Here is a 20,308-nt window from a genome sequence, read left to right as displayed (position 1 = left end):
TAGAATGTCGAGGACACCTTCATCCAGAAAATCAGCTAACACTGCAAAAGAATTCTAACGGCCCACTTTAGAGGTAGATGGAATATCCACTGTCTTGGTAGTGGAACAGGGATAACGACGATCCCAGGGTGTAATCACATTACCTCTATTATCAAATGCCAACTTAGCAGGTGGACCCTTTGGACCATCTGTATATACTTTCCTCGTAGACTGATTACAGGGAGCAGAAGGAACCATAGTACATGCAGCATGCTGTGAAGAGACCATTTCTTTCCTGCGCATATACGTGCGTACGGAATCTTGTGAAATATTAGGCCCAGAATCCGCCAGGCCAGCATCCAACTTTTTACCTTTTTTGGGACGTGCCTCTAGCCAATCATTGCTACGGGAATCCAAACCCAGGACCTGTTGTTTACCTTTATCCAAAATATTAGGTGGCTGGATGGCCTCCAGTGACGGGGCATCAAGCACCATGTCCTCCATAGGCGGCACAACATGCGCATCATCTGAAGACGGTTGTCTCTCTGGGCATTTGGCCATAAAATGCCCCAATTTTCCACACGAAAAGCAGTGTCCGACAAAGTTGCCCCATTTCAAGCGAAAGTGCAAAGGATGCATGCCAGAGCAATTAAGGCGAAGCCACGCAGGCCTTTTCCTGGCCGTGTCCCATAACATACACAAACGGTTTCGGTTCATGGCCCTTGGACTCGGGGGAACCAGCACCATTCCCACAATGGCCATGGCATCCTTTAACAATGGCCAATAAACAGCAGGACAATTTTCCACTTCAACCCACACCAGGCATTCACGTTGAAGCAGGCGCTGAAAGTCTGCCATAGGGCACCATGGCACAACATGGACCAAGCGGCGATCAAAGAACAAGGGCAGTTTGGACAGGAGCTCCGTCCGATGCTTCTCCGATTTCAGCAGCACCTCATAGAAGCCTCGAGGCCCAACAAAGATCTCCTCAACACACTCTCCTTGTAGTAAATGGTGCAGCCACTGGCGAATATGGGAAAGCATTGGGATCCTGCCAGTGAAGAAGAGTATAACTGCACGGTCATAAAACACTGAAAAAGAGCACAAGACAGTTTTCGGGTCCACCGTGGCTTCCAGAACTTCTTCAGTTCCCGAGTCAGAAAAAGCTTCATGATTATGCTGGACATAATCGCCCAGCAGAGTATTGGCAAACTCCAGCAAGTGCTCCCAGTCAATCTTTTGTGACTCCACTGAATCAGAGGCAACCTGCGCATAGGAACGTTCCTGATGAACCATTGTCTCTTCGGAAGTATGCTTGGAGCGTTTGCCCGCAAGCGGAAGGTCAGAACCACGAGGCATCTCCTCTGTGCAAGGAACCATATCCTCCGATTCCTCTGTATCAGAATCCGGACCAAGGGCTGCCACCGTCTGGTCGATAAAAGCCATATTCGGCCCAGCCATGCTTCTGTCCTCTCTCTCTGTTTCTCACTCGCTTGCTCTCTCCCTGGCGCCCTCTCTCTCTCTCTCTCTCTCTCTCTCTCTCTCTCTCTCTCTCTCTCTCTCTCTCTCTCTCTCTCTCTCTCTCTCTCTCTCTCTCTGTGTGTGTGTGTGTCTGTACAGGAGCAGATCAGCTCTCTGATTTGCGTAGGGTTGCAGCCACGTGCTGCCAGGTTAGGGTTCGTTGTCTCTGTCGCGGCCCAGCAAGATGCACAGGGCAGGCACCAGCAAGCAGACGCCGTGCAGATGACTGACAGGGCAGCAAACGAGAGGTACCTGTTTCTGCAAACGAAAGGCGTTCAGTCTTTAGGCGTCAACAGGGCCACAGGGCGCTGCACGCTAACGCAGAGGAAACGACCACAGGCGGCTCAGGCAGGCAGTCGTTAGGCGAGCAGGATCAGACGGGCATAGGCGAACAGGGGCGGAACAGGAGGGCAAGCTCCAGGCGTCGACGATGCACTCCATTAGGGCGCACAGGTCTAGGCGACGGCAGGGGCAGGGCTAGGCTACCTGGCAACGGGGCAACCTGGCACGTGGACAATGGGACGCACAGGCGACAAGCGGCTAGGCGACGGGGCGCGCAGTCGAGCAAACGACATGGTGACAGGACACAAAGGCAAGCAGACGACGACCAGGGTGAGGAGTCAACGGCCACTTGCGACGTCAGCGGCGACAGGTGCCAGACGACCCCTGCACAGGTTCGACGAGGAGCTCTCGTAGCACACCATCAATTTCTCTAACCATCCTGGTGTCTTGTTTTCTCTCTCTCTCTCTCTCTCTCTCTCTCTCTCTCTCTCTCTCTCTCTCTCTCTCTCTCTCTCTCTCTCTCTCTCTCTCTCTCTCTCTCTCTCTCTCTCCCCCCAGCCTATATACCACCTTGTACCTACTCAATTAGTTTATCATAGCATTAGATGGAAGCTTTACTAGGACCCGGAAAGTTTCCCAGGCATTTTGTATGTAACATTTTGGTCTCTGTCTTTCTTTCTCTGTCTCCAAGCTAGAAACTAACTGAATGGCTGAGACCCAACCCCCAAAACATTCTCAGTTTGCATGGGCATTTATGCCAAGTGATAGCCTTCTAAACCTATTTTTCAGCATTATCCAGCCATTTAATTAATTAATCTTGAAATCAATTTCAGCCCTTCTAACCTTGCCCAAAATTAAATATACCCATTCATAATTAAATTGGCTAGGCCATTGGCAACCTAGAGTGGTCCCCAACCTCAGTTGACCCTTATACTGGCATTAATTAATTAACTAATGCTAGTCCCTAGTGTCACCACCGATACTTATTGACCAAATAACTGTCCCAAGGTCAAAACAGACACCAACTGACCCCCAAAGCCCAGCTGTCATAACTTATCACAACTTTTTCCTTTGACACCCACTGCATCCTCGGGGTCATTGGCTTGTTACCATGAAATAACTCCCATATGCATCATGTGCTAAACAACATTACACATTTAATTAATAACTTAATCAAATCAGCAAGATTAAAGTATCTCAAAATTGCACATCCTCGTAACAGAACACCCCTTTGAAATCCCTGCAATCGTCCTTGATTGCACTGCATTGTGCCAAAAGAAAAGCATACTGCACTGAAACTTCCATAAGGCATCGCTGTTTATGAACCCTTGGTTGAGTAAAAAGGCATCAATCTTTGCATACCACGCCTTTTTTAGCTTACAGACCAAGTGTTCGGATCCCTCAATTGCAAAACCAATTCCCCATGTAAAAATGCAATCTTTATATCAAGCTAATACGCAGTCCAAGGCAGCCAAAGCAACCATAGACCCAATGGTAGTCATGAGGAATGTAGGACCAAATGTCTCCTCATGGTCAATGCCTTTCTTCTATGCGTAGCCATTGGCCAAAAGTTTAACGTTATATTTGTCAATGGATCCATCTGCGTTCCTTTTTAGCTTATAGACTCACTTTGTACCAATGACTTTCTTCCCAACAAGCAAAGGCACCAAATCCCATATTTGATTCTTTATGATGGAATCAAATTCAACTTGCCTTGCTGCCATCCAATGCACACTATGATGGAATCAAATTCAACTTGCCTTGTTGCCATCCAATGCACACTATGTTGTGCCTCCTCAAAACATTCAAGCTCATCATCAAATGTATCTGCTGCCATAACAAACTCCATGGTATGTGCACCATCGTGCATACAAGCTAGTACTAGAAGCATCCAAATGACTATCTTTCATAGTCTGCAAATACCATCTAGGCATCTGTCTAGCATCCTGACTGTGTACAAGCTCTTACTGAATTTCAAATTCAACATTTTGCTGAATATTCAGATCAGCCATGGGCTAATTTTCTACATTACCCAATGGAGCAGCTGGCTGAACATAAGTTCACTTGCTGAAGCTCCATCTGTATCACCAAAAGAAATGGGCAACAGCCCTTCAAATACATCATTGGCAGCTTGATATGTGTCAAAACCAGCAAGGGATAATTCTGATTTTTTATCAAAATCCACATCCTTACAGCCAAATGCCCTTTTAGAGACAGGATCATATAATCTATATCCTTTGCTCTCACTGTTGTACCCTACAAAAATGCATTTAACAGCCTTGTTATCCAACTTCTTTCTGAGTACCTTGGGAATGTATGCATATGCAAGACACCCAAAAGTACGAAAATGCCCAACAAAAGGTTTTTGGCTATTCCAAGCCTCAAAAGGCATGACATTCTTTAATGCCTTGGTGGGGCACCTATTCAAGACATGGCAAGCACACAACTGCTTCCATCCAAAAACTGTGTAGCAAGCTCTTTGCTTTTAGCATACATCTAGCCATCTCCATGAGTGACCGATTTTTCCTCTCTACAACCCCATTCTGCTGTGGAGCATAAGCAGTAGTGTACTAATGAAAAATGGCCTTCTACTTCAAAAAAAAAATCAGCATAGAGAATAAGTACTCCCTCCTTAGTCTAAAGGGAAAGTCTTTACCCTACAACCAGATTGATTTTCAGCAAGTGCTACATAAGCCAAAAATGCATCATACACTTCTGACTTTTTCACCAAAGAGTAGACCCAGCAAAAACGAGTAAAGCCATCAATGAAAGTGACAAAATAGTAATAGCCACCCAATAACTTTAACGGCATGGGGCCACATACATCTAAGTGCACAATCTGTAACCTGGCTGTTGCTCTAAAAGCAACATCATGGGGAAACGAAAAATGATGCATTTTCCCCAGAATATCCCTCGCATATATGCTTAGGAGGTCTCTCCAATAGAGGTAATCCATCAAGCGTATGTGTATGCTGTATAAGCACCAAGCTACCATTGTTTACATGCCCCATGCGAGCATCCCATAACTCCGCCTATGACATAGTAGGAGTGAGAGTGGACGCTAGATAGATCAACTGATCAACTGATTAACTAAAAAAGCATCCGACTCATATAATCCATGACATAGAGTGCTAGCCAAAACCAAAGTCATGTGTTCCTTATCTCTCACTATACATCTGTCATCATCAAAGGTGACCTCCAAACCACACCTTGCCAAAGAAGAAATAGATAACAAATTATTCTTTATGCCTGGCATAAACAAGGCATTCCACAAGCACAGAATAGAGCCATCAATGGTTGTCAACACAATCACCCCAATGCCTCTAACAAGGTATGATGCATTGTTGGTACACTATACATACTTGCCAACTAGGGCAACAACAACAGAAGCAAACAAATCTTTGCGAGATGTGCTCTACCTAGAAGCACCACTGTCAAAAAACCATGTGTTCGCATCCTCCATAAAGCTAAATGCTCTATCAGCCCAAGAAGATGTTGAGAAACCCTTCACCCACAGTTTGCATTTTTGCATTTCTATGTTTTGCGTTTAGGGTTTGCAACCCCAAAAAGGGGCGCCACCCTAGACTGCTGACTGTGCCTATTTATAGGCCACTCTCTCACTCATTCTATACAGTTGATTCATTCAGTCCATCGTCTCTTCTCTCCAAACTCTCCACTACCCTCACACTCCTTCAGGAGGACATTGTGGTTCATGGTTCATGGTTGTCTTCATCATCTTCCTTGTGCTACACCCTTGTTCCCTTGTATCACATTCACTCCATGATTCAGAACTTCATCATTCCATTCATCAGAGTTTCTTCTCTCTTCTCTTCTCTTCTCCATGTTTGCCGAGTTCACTCCGTGTTCCTCCCCGCAAACCCTACTATCTTCCTAGTACGTCATCTTTTGATATGGTATCAGAGCTAGATCTGCTCAAACAGCAACAAAGATCCTCCACTCCAGTGAAGGCAAAGACCGGTGGCAAGTTCGGCATCCACTTCTCTTCTTCTTCTGCTACATCAACATCCTAACTGGTGGTTGCTCCCTCCTGTGTTTGCTGTTTTCTAGCCTGCGTTCAAGGCTATTGCTGCCACCTCCACCTCCCTGCTGCTGACGGCTTAGCCAGACTGCCGGCGACTCCTCCTTGCTAGCGGCTGTTCTCTGCAACCTGGCTGCTGCAAATTTTCTCTCCTCAGCCTGTCGCAACAGATTTTTGCTCTCCACTGCCTGCATTTTCTGTTTTCTCTCTCTTGCAGCTTGCGTTTTTAGTCCTCTCTCCTCACCTACGTTTTTAGTCGTTCTCTCTCCTCACCTATGTCTACGTTTTTAGTCTCTCTCTCTCTCCTCACCTACGTTTTTAGTATTTCTCTCTTCTCACCTGCGTTTTTAGTCTTTCTTTCTCCTACACTGTTGTCTGCATAAGATTCAGCCTTCCTTGGCTATGTTTGCCACAAAGATCCTTCTCATCACCACAGAGAAGACAAAGACCGGTGGCGGGTTCGGCATCAACATTTGATTTCTCTATCATTTCCGCTGCACATTGGGAGATATCCTTTTTCTCCCTCCCACCCCCCGCTCAATCCTTCACACACCCTAGCAAAGGCCTTTTACCTTCTTCTTCTACCCTTGGATGGGGTGGCTTCCTTCCAGCGGTCATCTCACCTATTGATACCCAGAATCTCGAGGATCTACCTAGATCGGGGCCTTGGAGGTTCAACCGCGACTCGGTGACGAGGCCTTCGTAATCGTTCTTGCATGGGTGCACGGATAGTGGCTCCTCTCCTAAGGTTGAGTTTCGAGTTCCCCAATTCACTCTATCTACTGTTCTTTACTGTAGGTTAGCTTTCAGGTGGAAAACTTGGATCTTAGAGACCCTCTACATCTTTTTCCTCCTCTTCTTCTTGCCTTGGTCACTTGGTCAGCATGGAGCCAACTCCCGAGATCGAGTACGGGCATATCCTTATGGTTCTCGGCACCACACAAAGTCCGACATTCCTCCTCTGCATTGCATGTTTTCATCATCTTTGTACTAGGGCGCTTGGGCAAGTGAACAATTTCCCCACGGGGGGCACTGTCCAAGTGGCACTTGTTGCATGAGCATTCTTCAGTATCTAGCATTCCATCTCCACCTCACTCTTCTCTTCTTGCCCTTTTTGGGCTTAAGAGGGGGTGTTGAGAAACCCTTCACCCACAATTTGCGTTTTTGCATTTCTTCGTTTTGCGTTTAGGGTTTGTAGTCCCAAAAAGGGGCACTAGACTGACTGTGCCTATTTATAGGCCACTTTCTCACTCATTCTATACGAGTGATTCATTCATTCTGTCACCTCTTCTCTCCAGCCTCTCCACTACCCTCACACCCCTTCAAGAGGACATTGTGGTTTGTGGTTCGTGGTTGTCTTCATCATCTTCCTTGTGCTATGGCACCCTTGTTTCCTTGTATCACATTCACTCCATGATTCAGAACTTCATCGTTCTATTCATCAAAGTTTCTTCTCTCTTCTCTTCTCTTCTCCATGTTTGCCAAGTTCACTCCGTGTTCCTCCCCACAAACCCTATTTTATCTACATATAAGATGCATCAGAAACAAACATTCCTGACTCCTTCCTCCTTGCCTATGCGCTTTCTACATTCACTGATGTAGTGTCCTGGCTTCTTGCAACAGTGGCATTTGCTCTTCTTGGCTTGTGTGCCTCTTGTTTCTTGCTGCCCTGTGAAGTGCTTGAAGTCCCAGAGCTTTACGGATCATTTTTTGCTTAGCTACCCTTGCCCTTCTGCCTTGCTATCCACACCACTGTTCTTTCGTATTTGCCTTTCTTCTAAGAGCAAACTAACCAACTGAAGGAAAGTAAGTGGTTGTAGGGAAATCCTCATGGTGAGGTTCAAGGCCATGTGAAAGGCCAAGTATGAGGGCGGCAATGAATTCAAGATAGTAGATATCAACTGCACATCTGAGTAATACTTATCTGCATTCATAAGCTATTCACACAAGTTCTAAATTTTATTTAGATGATCCTGCATAGAATCACCCTCATCCATCTTCACAGTCTCAAGCTCTTTCTCTTCAAGAAAGAGATGCATGTCTCATTCTTTCTAGTAAACATCTGCTCTAAGGTCATTCATACTTCTTGTGAGGAAGCTACAGACCGAATGTGAGGGATGATAAACCGCTAAACTGACAATGCAATCAACAACAAAGCCTATGCATCCCGTATATCCCATGCCATTTGTGCTACTAATCTCTGGGGAAGTGGCTGAGCCTCAGTGAGTTGCCCGTTGTCCATGTCCTCCTGGAGGAGTAGTACCAAGAGCCACAACTTCGGGCCTAACTTCTTCACTCCTAACAGAATCCCAAAGATTCTTCACAAATCAGTACATTCTTCATCATGAAGGATCAAAGGCAATAGTTGTTGCTATCCAATCTATCCTCCTTGGGTACATATGTAAATACATCACCTCCCTAATTTGCCATGATAAATGTCACTCATCAAAGAGCAAAAGAGCAATATCTCAAGCTAGACCAACCTAGAAATCTCAGAATTTTCAAAACTTACAGCAAGTACTTTGTTGTTATCAGCATATTATTCACTCTGTCAAAACTTTCTAAAATGCATGCTGTCCAAGGTGCAGCACCAAATAGGCGGCGTCTGGCATGGGGAGGAGGACTGGAGCAAGCGAGCGACGTCTAGCGCAATCGGCGGACAGCACGCGGCGGGCGGCATGTGGTGCAGTCATCAAACCTGGGCCAAGGGCCAAGCCAGCGTCACTCATCGCAAGGGATAACACAAGGAGCATGCACTTGTGGCGTTGGCGGCGAACTGCAAGTGGTGCAGTTGGTGAGCAATGGGCTGATCAGTAAGATGTTGCAGGTGACGCCAGGCAGCCGCTAGCTGCTAGTGGCTTTGCTAGGGGTGGTGAAGCTATTGCTGCCAACTGAGGAGCTGTTGACGATGACTGAGAGGTCAACTGAGTTGAAGCTCAACTCTGATACCAAATGTGAGAGGAAGGAGAGATCGAAGCTCAGCTAAGAGTACACTTGACAATGTAGAGTGAGAGCACGACACCCAATGCAATAATGTAAAGTGTAAGGTGCAAGTACAAAGTGCAACCCTTAAACCTTAGGGTTGTAAGAGGGTGTTCACACCCGAAGAATGTCAAATACGATAAGTGCCTAAAATTGTGTAAGGTGCAACTACAAAGTACAGCCCTTAAATCTTAGGGTTGTAAGAGGGTGTTCACACCCAAAGAATGTGAAACACGATAAGTGCCTAAAACTATGTAACATAGGCACATAAAATAAAAGAAATAAATATGGGGGAAAGAACCTCTCGTACGGAGAGTAAAAAGTATCCCAATGTCCTACTAAGGATCATCGATACTCCTCTGTGAGCGTAGGCGTGAGTCGAACCCAACATGCATCAATTCCCCCACTAGCATCATTAGCTTATGGTCACTGTCCATATTTGGAACATCATGTTGCTATATTGGCTCTTTCTTCGGAGCATCTTGTTGTCCCAAACCTCTTGAAGATGATTTCCTCTTTTTGCCTTTGTTGCCTCCTTTAAGGGGTTCAAAAGGCGCATGAACTAGGGATAATTTGCCAATTACACAAACATTTTAGTTGCTATCATCAACTTCCAAAGGCCTAGAAGGACCCACATTGTGATTTAAACCAACATTATCAGCTTGTTGTCCATGTTGCATGCCTTGTCCAAGATCAAGCATTGCATTTTCCCCAACACTTTGTGAATTTTCAGATTGAGAGCCATCATCCTTGCTTGATCCCATCTCACTATCTAAAACATTCTTGTTGTGATGCTCAACTAAATACAATTTCAATACTAGAACAAAACTTCTGACCTTCAATCAGGTACCTCGGGTCCACCAAGTCAAGGGAATTGATGGTATCCCAACGATGAAACCTTGAAACCAGCCTTCTTCTTCGGATAGGGTCATAAAACCTAATCAAGCACTTAATTCCAGCAATTAATAACTAAGCATAAACCGAAATGCATAATTTATCTTAATAATCTTGGGCATTGGACACCCTGTTGGCCCCAAAACTAGCACCCCCTTCGCTATTTTTTTAACTTTGATTGCTAATGGAATGAGTACAAGCTGAGATTCTACAATCTCCTTTGTTGTTGCAAAAGCTCCTTGTTGTAATAACAATCAGCAAGCAATTCAGGCCATTTGCCCCTTGACTCACCCAGGAATTGCACAAATGGAATCACCAACTAGCCAAATGTTGACCCAATTCACAATGGATGGCCTGGCATCCGAAATCCATGTCAATTCCATGAATTTCAAGTCCTGATTTCAATGTACAATACCTTCTCCTATTGGCATGGGTCCCAACGTGGCTGCTAAACCCTAATTTTTGCAAAAATTTAGGGTTTAGAGCAAACATCTCTCTACTGTCCACCGAATTTGGCTGAGATATGCTCAAAATGGCTGAGAAATATTGAGATCTCCTGACAATGGGTTAGAGAAGGTAAGAGAAGATGAGAGATAAATCTGATTTTTTTTCACGAGAAAACCCTAATTTCTGCCTACTGCCTTCTCTAGCCTACATTTAATGCATTCATCTGCTGCCAGGCACCTCTAAAATACTATCACCTCATCAAGAATGCTGTTGCCAACCCCTAGAAGGTGACTCTCTACTATCCCCTACCTGCTGAGGCCCCCAAATGATTGTCTTCTATAGCAAATTGTTATTCTCTGATCAGAAAATGAACCACCAATTCTCTTTTTTTTTTCGTAATGGATGTTATATTTATAAGGTACTAAACGACAAAAGAGTTACAAAAGTCATGGCAAAGACGCAGAGGAAATCGCCATATGCCAGGGAAGTAAGTCCTCCTGAGGGAGTAAGTCAGAGTGCCGAATGAGATCTATCTGCCAATGCAAGAGACCTTTAAGCCTAGCAATATGTCCCTGAACATTAGAGGCTGAATCAAAAAGAAAAGCATTCCAAATGGTCTAATTGTGCCAACAGCCCCAGTATCTAAGAAAGTGAAACAAGATCTTCATATGCGACTGTGCCGGTGTGGGGTATTTGGGCCGCCCAAAAACCCAATCAAAAGGGCTTAGCGAGAAGCCAACCACTGCTCGCCAAACCACTGACAAAAGTGACCATATTTTCTTAGCGAGAGGGCAAGAAATAAATCGATGACGGGCCGATTCCACACTGGTGGTGCAAAAGAAACAATCGCCGTTGGAGATTCGACGCTTGGAAAGGGCTGAAGCAAGAGGAAGACCACCAATCATCACCCTCCAAAGAAAGACCTTGCATTTGAAAGGTGTCTTGTTCAACCCGCCCTCCATCACAGTTACCTTCCACCATGACTAAGGTTTACGCAATCCCCATACAATATTAGCTTTAGTAACCAGCCATTAATGAGTTTAATCAGAAGATGATACACCTGGTTAGCTGAGGCCTTTTCCAAATTCAGCCGGCCTGCAAGGTCCCAGTTCTGCTAGGGACGATCCGAAGCAAGGGCAGGAAAGGGTTGTCTACTCTGGAGCACCATCAAAAGCTGTCTCCATAAATCACGGTATCCACGAGGGATCTTGAAAAGCCTCCTGGCTGTACGAGACGATATCAATACATTGCGACTGGCAAGGGTGCCATCTGAAGTCAAGACCAAACGTGCCATGCGGTTAAATTTTGGTCTGAGCTCATGCTTGCCTTCCCAAGAAAGTAATCGCGAGGCTGCCAACAATTCCAGTTGAAAAGAGTTAGTAGCTAAGCAGTCCTCCGCTGGATGCCACTAAGCCTTCTGGAGAACCAATTTCCAGGAACATACCAAATGAGCAAGCAGGGATGATGAAAGACTAGAAAACCAAGAGTTTGCATTAAGAACATGCCACCAGGAGCTCCGAATTTGGGTATTACCATACATAAGCCCATGATCCTCAAGAAAATAACGGGCTATAAAGACCCACGGGTGATGATCCAAGCACATGGCACGAAAAAGAGACCAACGGAGTGCCAGCATATGAGTTTCGGCATCCAAAATAGCCCCACCACCCATGCGTTTGGGGGTACATGCATGCGACTAAGAAATCCATGAAATGTCTGCATGCAAGGAGTCCTCCTTCCATAACATGAAACGAATGTACTGAGTAAGAGCATTCAATGTAGTAGTAGTCCAAGGCAGCAGTGGCAAGAAATATGTGAGTATTGGCAACATAATTGTTTGAGCCACTTTGAGGCGAACATGGAAGGGCCAAGCCTGCGACTTCCAATACAGAAACTTAGCTGCCAGTTTCTGTGAAATCTACTCTAGTAGTTGCTTCGGCCGAACATCAACATCCAACGGCTACCCAAGGTGCCTGACAATGGAACCACGGGGAACAACCATTCCCTGCCAGTCCAATGACTGTAAATCTGACTCCATGCAACTGAGAATGGCTGATTTCAAAGCATTGATACGAAGACCAGAAGCATGACCAAAAAGAGTCCAAACATCCAATGCTTTGCGAAGATTATCCTTGTCCGCACGCAAAATCATAAAGCTGTCATCAGCCAAGGATTGACTAATGAAGTGCTGTCCAAAAGAAAGAGACAATCCCGCCAACTAAGTAGAAGCTGCCATATGAGATAACATCGAAAGAACCGAATGAGTCGCAAGAGCAAAAAAGAGAGGACTCAAAGGGCAACCCTGTCTCACAGAGCGTGCAAGGACAAATGGCTTGGTAACACCACCATTCAGCATAACTCGAGAAGAAGCCTCAACACTAATGGTGTAGATCAAAAGAGACATCCGAGTACCAAAGCCCATAGTAGACATAAGTTCTGCAATGAAAGACCAATCTAAATAATCAAAAGTCTTTTCTAGGTCCAATTGAACCATCAACTCTCTCTCTCTCTCTCTCTCTCTCTCTCTCTCTCTCTCTCCAAGCTAGAAACTAACTCAATGGCCGAGACCTAACCTCCAAAAACGTTTTCTCAATTTGCATGGCCATTTTTTCCAAGTAACAAGCTTCTAAACCCATTTTTCAGCATTATCCAGTCATTTAATCAATTTTCAAAATTAAAAAATCCTGAAAATTAATTTCAGTCCTTCTGACCCTGCCCAAAATTAAATGTGCCATCCATAATTATTTTGGCTAGGCCATTTGCAACCTGGAGTGGTCCCCAACCTCTGCTGACCCTTAGACTGGCATTGATTAATTAATTAATGCTAGTCTCTAGTATCACCACCAACACTTATTGGCCAAATAATTGTCCCAAGGTCAAAACTCTTAATCTTGTTTTTGCAAGTTTCAAGCGATCTAGCTTTGCTGCCCACACCCCGTTCGCAGAGGACATCTTAGCCAAAGCTGCCTGACATTGTCTCCATCCATCCGGCACTTGTTTCCAACCTCCATTGCGTAGTCTACATTGAATTCTGATGTGTTTGCTGATCAGCCACATCATCTACATCTGGCAACCTGCTGAACTGCTATGTTTATGATGTGCTTGCTGTACAATCTGCCACATCATCATAACTGCGTTTTTGCTGCCATCAGCCTGCCCACGTCATCAAACCTACATTTTGTTGTCAAGTCATCAGCAGCAGCTGCATTTGCTGGTTTTCTCTCTCCTTTGCCGATCCCCAACACTGACCAGCATCATCCATTGCTGCATTTGCTGCTATTGGATACCTTGGAGGCTGCCTTGCTGCCTTTCAGGATCCATCAGGAGTACGGCACACTCTCCAACTCGTTACCTTTCCCTCGGTGCTCAAGACTCAAGAGTTCAAGGTTCAGTATTCATCCCCTACACAGTTTGCTTGCTGCATGAACATTGTATATTTAGTATTCATTCACTTTTTCACTCAATGTGTTCATTGTCTTTGAGTTACCCTAACCCTAACTATGTTCTATGTTGAGTTTATGCTTTGTCATACACTTTTATTTGTGTTTCTGTGTTAGGGCATTTCTTTATACTATTTCTCCTCCAACCACCAACTGCACCTCCCTCTAGCCACCAGCTGCACCTCCCACCACCTATTTTTCCTCCTGCTACCTACCACCAACTGCACAACATGCCTCCCCTCCCACCAGTGCTCTCCTGCCACACTGCCCAGCATGCTGCTCCCCTATGCCCAATGTGCTGCCTCTCCCTCTGCCTGCTTTGACACCCCCAGTCTGCTCTGCCATATTCCCCCCACCCCCTGTCATACCCTCCCTGCCCTCTCTCACTACCTCAAAATAGTCTTTAGAGATGGCATTATCCCCTATAAATGGAATTTACTAACACATGGTTACAAACTTCTACTGATGTAAATGAGTAACCATAAAGAGTGCAGGTGATTCAGAATGATGCAATTTTTTATGTTCAAGAATGTTAGTGATAGATATAAACAGACCTTCCAATTGCAGTTCACAATATAATCTTTCCTTGCAACATGACATAATGTTCCCATATCTGCATGTGCAAGTATAGGTAAAGCATCCCCAAGCCACTCCATTCCAATCAAAGCTTCATCTACTGTTGTTTCAGGATCAGGATGTGCGATATTGATGAGAACAAAGGGACCCCATATGGCTACTCTGATTGGAACTAGTCCATTGTCCTGAGCAATTAGAACATTCATTAACCTAAATGCCCACAAATGAGTCAGCAAGAAATAACAACAGTACCAGGTTGCTATAAAATGTTGAATTTCATTAGGTAAACAAGAGGATATAACTTACAGAAGGTTCAAAATCTTTGATTCCTGAGAGTTGAGATGCACTTTGAAACTTTCCATCTAGTGTGTATGTCCATCCCTGCAAAAGCACCCACACTGTTTTATGATTATGGCCTCAAACAGCAGGAGTTCCAAATGATGATTCATTTTTATGACTAACATTTCAATTGCCATAGCTTAGATACAAATTTCATTCTACCCATACAAAGTAAGGAAATATATCAACGACCTACACTTATCCAAGTCAAACTAAAGCATACCTTTTAATAAACTCAGACTAACAAACAATCGGGTCCTTTTGTCCAAGAAAAGAGGATTTACATTAATAAACACCTTGGTCAGAAAAACTGAAAAACCAAGGTAAATGTACAATGCAGACCCTGTATAGGACAGCAATCATTGTACAATAATAAGAGAGTCTAATATAAAAGTGGTGTGAAAAGCCAATCAAAACGTCTATAATGCTAGACCTTATGTGGCTCTAGATGGAAGAAAGTTTTTCAACAGAGAATGTATGTCATATTTTATCATACAAGAAGTTGCCTGATGACTGCTAGGAGTGTTGTGCACTCCTATATGCTTGCAAGTTGACAATGGTTGTGTAACACATAATTTTAAATCACAACTAATGAACTTTATAACAGTCTCTCTTTTTCTGTTTTTCTTCTGGCCTATGTTGCAGCAAAAACTTTATATATAAATTTCGATTGACTTGACAGCATTAATGTGACAAATCGTGAATGAAGAAAGCTAACGCAATGGAAGCTCCTAAATGTGAGAACAGTCAGTACTGACGGTAAGGGCACTAGGAGTGAAGAAGACAAGAAGGATGGGAGACAAAATGACTGAGTGGATAGTCGCCCAATTGATGAGTTGCTAAACCAAGTGTGCATGACTTGATGAGCTGAACTGGTGTGAAAGTGTGAAGCACTCTTTTCTTTTTCCATTAACTAACCATCTCCACTAATTGTGGACCCACCTTCATCCAAATAAAAAAGAGAACTAGACCTAAATGCCAATCTAGGCCATGAGCCAAGTTGATTGAGAAGCCGAACTCTGACAAATTAGAAACAAAAAAACCAATTATTGCCTATGGGAGAAGACACCTAACCCTACAACCACTTTATGACCTAAACTCGTCTGAAAGTGTGAAAGCACTTTTTAAGTTTTCCATTAATTAACCACCCACACAACCACCTCCATAGGCTTATTTCCCAATGGTACCCCACGTCGGAGGAAAACAAGCATGTCTTCTGCAAAAGCATCCTAGTGCAAGAGGAATTCTCTGAAAGCTTTCCAGAAAAACAAATGCACTCACAAAATTTATTCCACCACATAGCCCTCCCTCACTAAAAGCAAGAATCAATCAGTGATTGATGGGCTTGAACAAAAATGTGACTCCCCAAACCTCTTCCTTTTAAGCAGTGGTCTGCACACAGAGTTGAGATCACCTGGGCTGGCACCATCTCCATAGAGTTGAGATCACAGCTGAGCAACATCACATTGTAAGTACAATTCAATATGACCTAGAGACCACCTCTCCATATGGCTACAAGCCAAATTGTATGGCACCATCATTCTTCCAACCAAAAAAAGGAGGAAAACAAAGCAAAATAAGTGAACAGAAATATACATTCATGGGCACTACATTGCACCTACAAGTCCTCAAGTTAGGAACGTCCCGTGGCCTTGGTCAGTGGGCTCCATCTCTAATCACCTAGCCACTCTTTTCCACTTCCCCCATAGTCACTCAAGGCCCATAAGGCAATGACACACCTAGGGAGTCTTGACTTGCCTCTATTTAGACCTATCTCCCTATGTCACACGTACTTTTCTCCTCTTCACTTCATTCACCCCAATACCAATACCTCAATCATTCAATCAAGGTGGCTCAAGAGCTACTTGTATTGGACTACAAGCCTGTCCATCCCACTGCCAATGTCTCCCTATGAACTTCTCCAAGAATCCCTTTTCCTCAGCACCAACAACTTTTCCCATCCTCATCAACTCAAGTTTCCTTGCTTTATTGACCACAACTAACAAGAATCGATAATGCAATTTTATAACTATGTAACAGCATATGTAGTGTGTGTGCACGTGCTTACACACACATAACATTTGCATCATAACCTATACATAGTTTGGGTCCTCACATATGGGACAACAATCCAAGCTAACTTCAAGTTCAACCCTTCTCCAAAACCAACAATATATGTTTTGTGCATAAGAAAATAAGACTAGCACTCTCCCCAGGAAGTGCATGAGAGAATAAGACTAGCACTCCCCCTGGGAATTGAATGCACAAGAGATTTTTCGTTACAAATACAAAGGTTCATTAAGAATCCTAAGCCATTAGTTCTACTTCAACAACAAATCTACCATTTTCTACAACCTCTAACCCATTTTCAATGGCCGTGCAAGCTCTATCCAACCCTCAACACCTAACACTCGAGCATACTTCTAGCAATTATACCATCTTCTTCAAGTTGTGTCATCAATCATCACTTCAACAGCCACCATCTTCTAGCAATGATACCATCTTCTTCAAGTTGTGTCATCAATCATCACTTCAACAACCACCATCTAAGTGCCAAAAGCAATCTCCAATTTTATCATCAAAGATAATCGGCACTCCTTCCACATGACCACTTCATCCGTGACCATTCCCAGCATTATGCATCTATAGTGCAATCTGTAGCATGCTAGCTTTGCAGCGATGAGTGCCAAGGGACTAATGCTTGTCTAGGAAGGGATAATATTAACTACAAATTTGAAAGACAAAGTCAAAGGATGCAAGACACAGTCAAATGAAAGTCAAAAAGTGCAAGAATTTATTTTTGGAAAAAAAAATCGAGCTTCACTATATTATTTTAGGCACTCGTAATTTATTCCATGGAAACATTATTATTTTGGTAATGTTTCCACGATGAGGGATTAGACAACCTCTGATGGATGTGAGGATTCTAGCTATGTATTCTATTTGCTTTTAGTGTAGACCATGTTCAATTAACCTAAGGTAGAAACATTAACAAGAGGATTGGCCATGAACCACGAGTGGGTAGGGCACCCAACTTGCATGAAGACCCTAACTCTAATTGAGAGGGGCGTAAAGTCTAACCCTAACCCTAATTTGGGTGGAAAGCCAAACCCTAATTTTCATGTAAGGTAAAAAAAGTAATTGAGCATACTATTCATGTGTGTGCAAACTTTGAGCAACTACTCTTCTTGCTTCTATTATTATATCTTGTGCAACCATTTCTTGAGAGTGAGGAAAATAGATTGTGAGTATGCATGCAGGAGTGAAGGACTCCGTAAAGAGAAGCATTGCATAAATGCTTTTTCGACTTGTTGAAGATGTTGCTCCAAGGCTTCTAGTAGTGCCATTCCTTTGTCATTTGAGGACAGAGAGAAGTCATCCAAAAATATTTCAACAACATCATTAAGTAAAGGTTGGAATATTATCATCATCTCTTCTTAGGACACGGGATTTTGGCACCTTTTTCCTTTTGTAGACACACATGGTCTGGCATTAGACACCTCCCAAGGACTTCTTGTTATATATTTTTTGATATGGAAATCTCTTATAAGGTCCCTTTGTAATTGCATTTTAACTCCGGATATTTATTTCGAAGAGTCTGATTATTAGTAGAATTTTTTCTCCTCTGAAAAAAAAATCCACTATACAAGACATATGGATTTTTTTTTTTGCAAATAAAAAGTGGCTAATTATATTACTTCAGAAAAAACTTTGAATACAAGGAAGTGCTCGTGCTCAACAGACTAGCTGGAGCTAATGCAGAGTCACAAATATATCAAATGTACAAGCCTCTCAGGGCAGTCTAGGGGGGATGGGGGCAAGAAGCCATGGAGGGGGGTTGTAACGCCATTTGGGGCTGCCTACCTGCATCTCGAAAAACAAGTCCTAGCCGCTCCAAGTGTGCATGAAATGACAATGGAACTCGTGACAAGCCCTGGACTCGCCCTGCACCTGATCCCATTGTCCGCAGAGGGAGTGGATAATGGAGGTCCAGAGCTCTCCTAAGGTCACTTGTATTGAAAGTCTCTCTCCACCAAAAACCTCCTGACACCGCGCCTTCCATATATGCCATCCAGTAAGACTCCCTATGATCTCCCATACTTCGGAGCGGTCTGCTGTGGGTTCCAATACCTAGTGGATGGGTAGAGCCTCCAAATTGGCCACTGCGCACGACCCTGACTTGATAATGAATATCATGTCCTACATCCCAACCTCATACAAAAGGTGACGGCCTTGGCTAACTACCTGCTAGCAGAAAGCTCCCCAAGAGATACATACAAGGCTGGGCACCATGCAGCAAAGGATGCCGCATGCTGCTTTCCACACTAGCTGCACCACCTCGCACGACCAAAGGCAATGTTTTGGGGTTTCCAGAGGCTGCTGTGTGCAGCGCTTACAAACTCCCTCCTTCTCCATCTGGGCAAGCCAACTTCCCACCGCCAAGCCTCCATGTGCCACCAGCCATTAAGAAATACGATACCCTCCTCGGTCTCCAGCTATCCCATAGGCGGTGCCAAAAGGTCCGTCGGAAAGGCTCCGTGATGCCGTGCTCCGCTCAGTGCCTGCTACACGACGGCGCCCAATCCATATCCTCCTACATCAGTACGTGTCTGCCAATCCTGGCAGTGTACTCCAAGAGCCTCGGTGGCTTCTTGGCGACTGCAGTGGCCGGCCATAGCCACTCCCCTAGATCCCACTCCAGCTCATCAAGTCATCTGCCCTCCCAGATCCAAAGACGCCACTCCTTGAACTCCTCCCAAAAGACAAAAGGGTCCAGCCGCCATGTCTTCTCCTAAAGGCCAATCACTCAGATCCTTCTCCATGAAAGGACAGCAATCCCCTCATCCTGCTTCCCCCTGTCAAGAGCCAGACGCCCCCCCTCCTGCATGGCGAAGGTCCCAGGTGGAGCACCACCCACTCTACCTGCCACCTGGAGGGGGATACCTGCTGGTGAAAACCTAGTGGGCCATACCTCCCCGAGCTCTATCGGCTCTCGTATCAGGGGGGCGGGGATACCTGCTGGTGAAAACCTAGTGGGCCATACCTCCCCGAGCTCTATCGGCTCTCGTATCAGGGGGGCAAGCCACTCCTGAGGTATTGCTGCATCTATCTCCGTTCTCCTTAACTCCACTCCTCTCTGACAGCATGATACTCGCTGCAATATCTCCTCGTCCACCAACTTTTACACCTCCCGCCATGTCCTAATGGTACGAGTCGAGCCGACCTCCCACCCAGCCCACTAGATGTGGGGGCGCTCACCAATCTGTGCCCCATCTCGATCTTTGACTTGGGGGTTCCGGATCACCGGCTAATGGTCTATCTCCTCCTGGTAGCCTAGGGGGCTCTAGATTAGGGCCTTACGGAGGCCCTGCCACACGCGGAGCAAGCTACTTAGGAAAGGTGATCTGAGAAGGGGGGGGGGGAGGGGGGGAGGGTTGATCTGGGCTGACGTGAAAATCCATCTCAAGGACAGCCTCCACTCACCATCGAGCCTCGGTCTACACTCTTGAAGACCCTCCTATAATAGGACCTTCCAAGTCTACCCTCCTGGTGTGAGACCGCAGACGACTAGCTTGCCCAAGAGGGCCATACTCTGATACTCTAGGTCTATGATCCCGAGCCCTCCCTCTAATCGATGCTGTGTGATGGTCGCCCACGCCACCTTGGCCCTAGAATCCCTAGAGCTGTCTGACCCAAACCACAGGAAGTTCCGCACTAGGCAGTGAAGCTGCACTGCACAGGATGAGGAGAAGTACCAACACGAGGCGATGTATCAGGCGCCATCACTAGGAGGACTTGGTTATCCACC

General features: G+C 44.9%; 1 protein-coding gene across 4 annotated transcripts in view; it reads right to left on the bottom strand.

Annotated features, from left to right (window-relative positions):
* The window catches only part of LOC148014861 (choline monooxygenase, putative (CMO-like)), a 149,812-nt gene that overhangs the window by 31,091 nt on the left and 98,413 nt on the right, over nucleotides 1-20,308 (bottom strand). For all 4 annotated transcript variants that reach the window (XR_015688463.1, XR_015688462.1, XM_087665988.1 and 1 more), the window contains exons 4-5: nucleotides 14,467-14,541; nucleotides 14,139-14,345 (exon numbers count right to left, since the gene is read on the bottom strand). Coding sequence is in view for 2 of the 4 variants with exons in the window: in XM_087665988.1 (XP_087522114.1) it covers nucleotides 14,139-14,345; nucleotides 14,467-14,541 (282 nt within the window). In the remaining 2 variants the exon portion in view is untranslated. The remainder of the gene's footprint in view (nucleotides 1-14,138; nucleotides 14,346-14,466; nucleotides 14,542-20,308) is intronic.

The sequence above is a fragment of the Lygodium microphyllum genome, chromosome 24 (assembly GCF_053477565.2).
Source record: "Lygodium microphyllum isolate KBCC chromosome 24, Lygodium_microphyllum_v1.1.10, whole genome shotgun sequence".
In the NCBI taxonomy this organism is placed as follows: Eukaryota; Viridiplantae; Streptophyta; class Polypodiopsida; order Schizaeales; family Lygodiaceae; genus Lygodium; species Lygodium microphyllum.
This window is presented reverse-complemented; position numbering and strand designations above follow the sequence as displayed.